Source organism: Gavialis gangeticus, unplaced genomic scaffold (assembly GCF_001723915.1).
Source record: "Gavialis gangeticus isolate Ggan-Ray unplaced genomic scaffold, GavGan_comp1, whole genome shotgun sequence".
Classification (NCBI taxonomy): domain Eukaryota; kingdom Metazoa; phylum Chordata; order Crocodylia; family Gavialidae; genus Gavialis; species Gavialis gangeticus.
The window spans coordinates 100,976,951-100,979,657 of record NW_017728992.1 but is presented as its reverse complement, the minus strand read 5'-3'; the positions used below and the strand labels follow the sequence as shown (position 1 = coordinate 100,979,657).

The 2,707-nt window shown below is 43.1% G+C and overlaps 1 protein-coding gene across 1 annotated transcript in view; it reads left to right on the top strand.

Annotated features, from left to right (window-relative positions):
• Window positions 1-2,707, top strand: part of ANKRD29 (ankyrin repeat domain 29) — a 71,986-nt gene that overhangs the window by 25,350 nt on the left and 43,929 nt on the right. The window contains exon 5 of the mRNA XM_019518861.1: window positions 1,765-1,863. Coding sequence (XP_019374406.1) covers window positions 1,765-1,863 — 99 coding nt within the window. The remainder of the gene's footprint in view (window positions 1-1,764; window positions 1,864-2,707) is intronic.

The window sequence follows — 2,707 nt, the reverse complement described above, 5'->3', positions numbered from 1 at the left end:
CAGTGTTACTGGGATGGTTGGGGGAAGGAGCTCCAAGTCCCCCTCTGTAATCCCCTTCCCAGCACCACCGGCAGTGCCCACCCCAGGCACCACCCTGGCTTAGCCCTCCCGCTTCCCACACCCCCTGGGCGAGCCGGTCATGGCCCTGTCCCACATCCCACCCCACCCTGGTAGATCAGCGCCTGCCCGTGCCCCAGCTCCACTCCCTCTCTTAACGTGGGGGCCTCCACCTGCCCCGCCATGCTCCTTCCCTCCCCTCCTCTCCACTCCTTCCCTTCCAACAGACTTACCAGCCAGATGCTGCTCTCCATGCTGCTGGGATGGCCATCTGCAGGCTGCAGCCGTGCACGTGCACGCAGCATTTATCGGCAACATTATCAGTCACATCAGCCAAAAAAAGCCAATTGCCGATAATGTCAATTTTCATTTTGTTGGTGCTGATATGATATGGACCAATGTATTGGTACACCTCTACTTAAAATCCCATTTTTAAAATACCTGGAACTAAGACACTTTTCAACACACTCCCAACCACTGCTAAAGCTCAGTAGAAATATGACAGAATGTGAGGGTCGCACCTATGAAACACACAAGCCTTTTGTCTGTGTTATACAAAGCAATTTTAGATAGCCATATAAAAGAAAAAATATATGAGTAAGTAGGCTACTGATAGTGGATCAGAAATTAGTGCAGAAGAATGGGAGACAATCTAGAGACACAGATAGTATAGAGCTTTGATTCTTCAGTCAGTCTAAGCTGAGCAACAAGGATTTAGCCGTGGCTCTGACCAGAGCTGCTTGAAGTGGAAAATAAGGCACCAAAATGATAATCCTAACCTATGCCATCAGTGGAAAACTTGTATTAATGAAAGATCAAGCATAGAGGAGCTCCACTGCACCACACACCATCAACTCCTGCCCATATCCAGTCCACGATACATGCCCTTCTTTCCCTTTTATGGGGCATGGAGAGGCAGCTGATTTAACAGAACAGTCTAGAGGATGTTCTCTACTGAACAGAGTTGTGCCTGTTTAAAGCCACTGTGCTAACTGAGTAAACTGGAGAATCTTTCTTTTTCAAAAGAAACTGCACAAAGAATGTAAGCTTCAGTCAAAGATTCACCCACGCTAGCAGGCTAGAATTGAAGGCTAGTTCTTATAGCCAACACCACATAGGGGAATGACCTGGCTAGTATCAGGTACAGCCACTCTTGCCTCCCCTGCTTGAATGATCAGATACTTGTTTATGTTTGGGATGATAGGGAATATCCTTTCGCATGAGTCTGGAGCAAGGCTTACTGTCATTCCTATGGAGCTATAGCAAGAAATCTTAAGTGTTTTACCACCTTGCCCCCTAGCAGGAAGACCTGATGGAAGAAAATCTGTAAAATTTCAGCTGCAGACATAGTAATGGTAGCTCTTAAGATTTATATAGGTTACAAGAGAGATAAAGAATGAGAAATTCTTGAATTCCTAATTCTGGATTTTCTTGTTCCATCTTGAGACTTGAGAAAAAGTTATAAGTAATATGAATATTACAACAGAGATCCCATGGAGGAGTCTGTTGGAGAAGATGGATTTATTTGCATAAGCAGAGGCTGGGAAAGACCTTTCAATTGAACTTGTGACCCAAGATCTCTTACACACTCACCAATCCCAAACATCATTAGTCTGTTTGGTTCTCACTCAGTACTCAATAGGTTTTCATTTTATTTGTGAAAAGAAGGGAATGTTTATTGAAATGTTTCCTCTTTTGTTCCTACAGTCAGGTGCAACTGCTCTGTTCTTTGCTGCACAACAAGGCCACAATGATGTTGTGAAGTTTCTCTTTGAATTTGGAGCCTCAACTGAATTTAAAAATAAAGTAAGAGATTGGTCTGTTTTAACATGCTTGTTGATTTGGGCAGTAGCAACTGGCATTTCCTGTTGATCCAAGACATAGTATGATAGTGAAAGAATCATAAAAGGATTTCCTGATTTGCCTGTTTTCTGAGTAGTACAAGTAATGCGGTCCACTAGCAAAATATTAACTCGGGGTTAGACTTTACTGTCTTGACTTGATTGTGTGAGTTTTGTTCCATTTCACTACATAGTGTAGTTAAAGATTATGAAATCTTTAATGAAGAGTTCAGCCCCTCTTCTTGTGTTGTCCCAAAAATATAAGAACAAAAGTGATTTGAGGTGGATACCACAGTTAGCGGACATATGCTTTCACATACCCGTGTGCAAGACCTGATTTTTTTTTTTCTATTAACAGTCTCTATTGGGGCTCTGCATTCACCCTATTCTCATGCGCCCATATGAAGGTATAAGGGTAGAATGGCAGCGGCCCTCCCTTATTTCGCACTGACTGAGTATGGCAGCAAAATGGGACTCGGAGACTATTCAAGCTGCTAGGACTTAGCGCAGGCAAACCTTCCAAAGTCTCTCAAAAGCATTTCCAGTTTATTTCCATTGCTGTGCTCTCATTTCACCTCACTATACCAAACATTTTTGTTCTAGATCTTGTACCTGGCAGATTCTCCCCACCCCCTGTGGTATGTGTATGGTGCAACGGTTCTCTTGTACGGGATTCTTAAAATGGTGGAATCAAAATCTGTGGGCTTCAAATCCTGCCCATCTGTGAACCGGTCTCTTATAACACAGGCACAATTGCTTAGAAGTTGTGATTTTTACCTCTACTGAGGTTTAAAAAAAAAAAAAAAAAA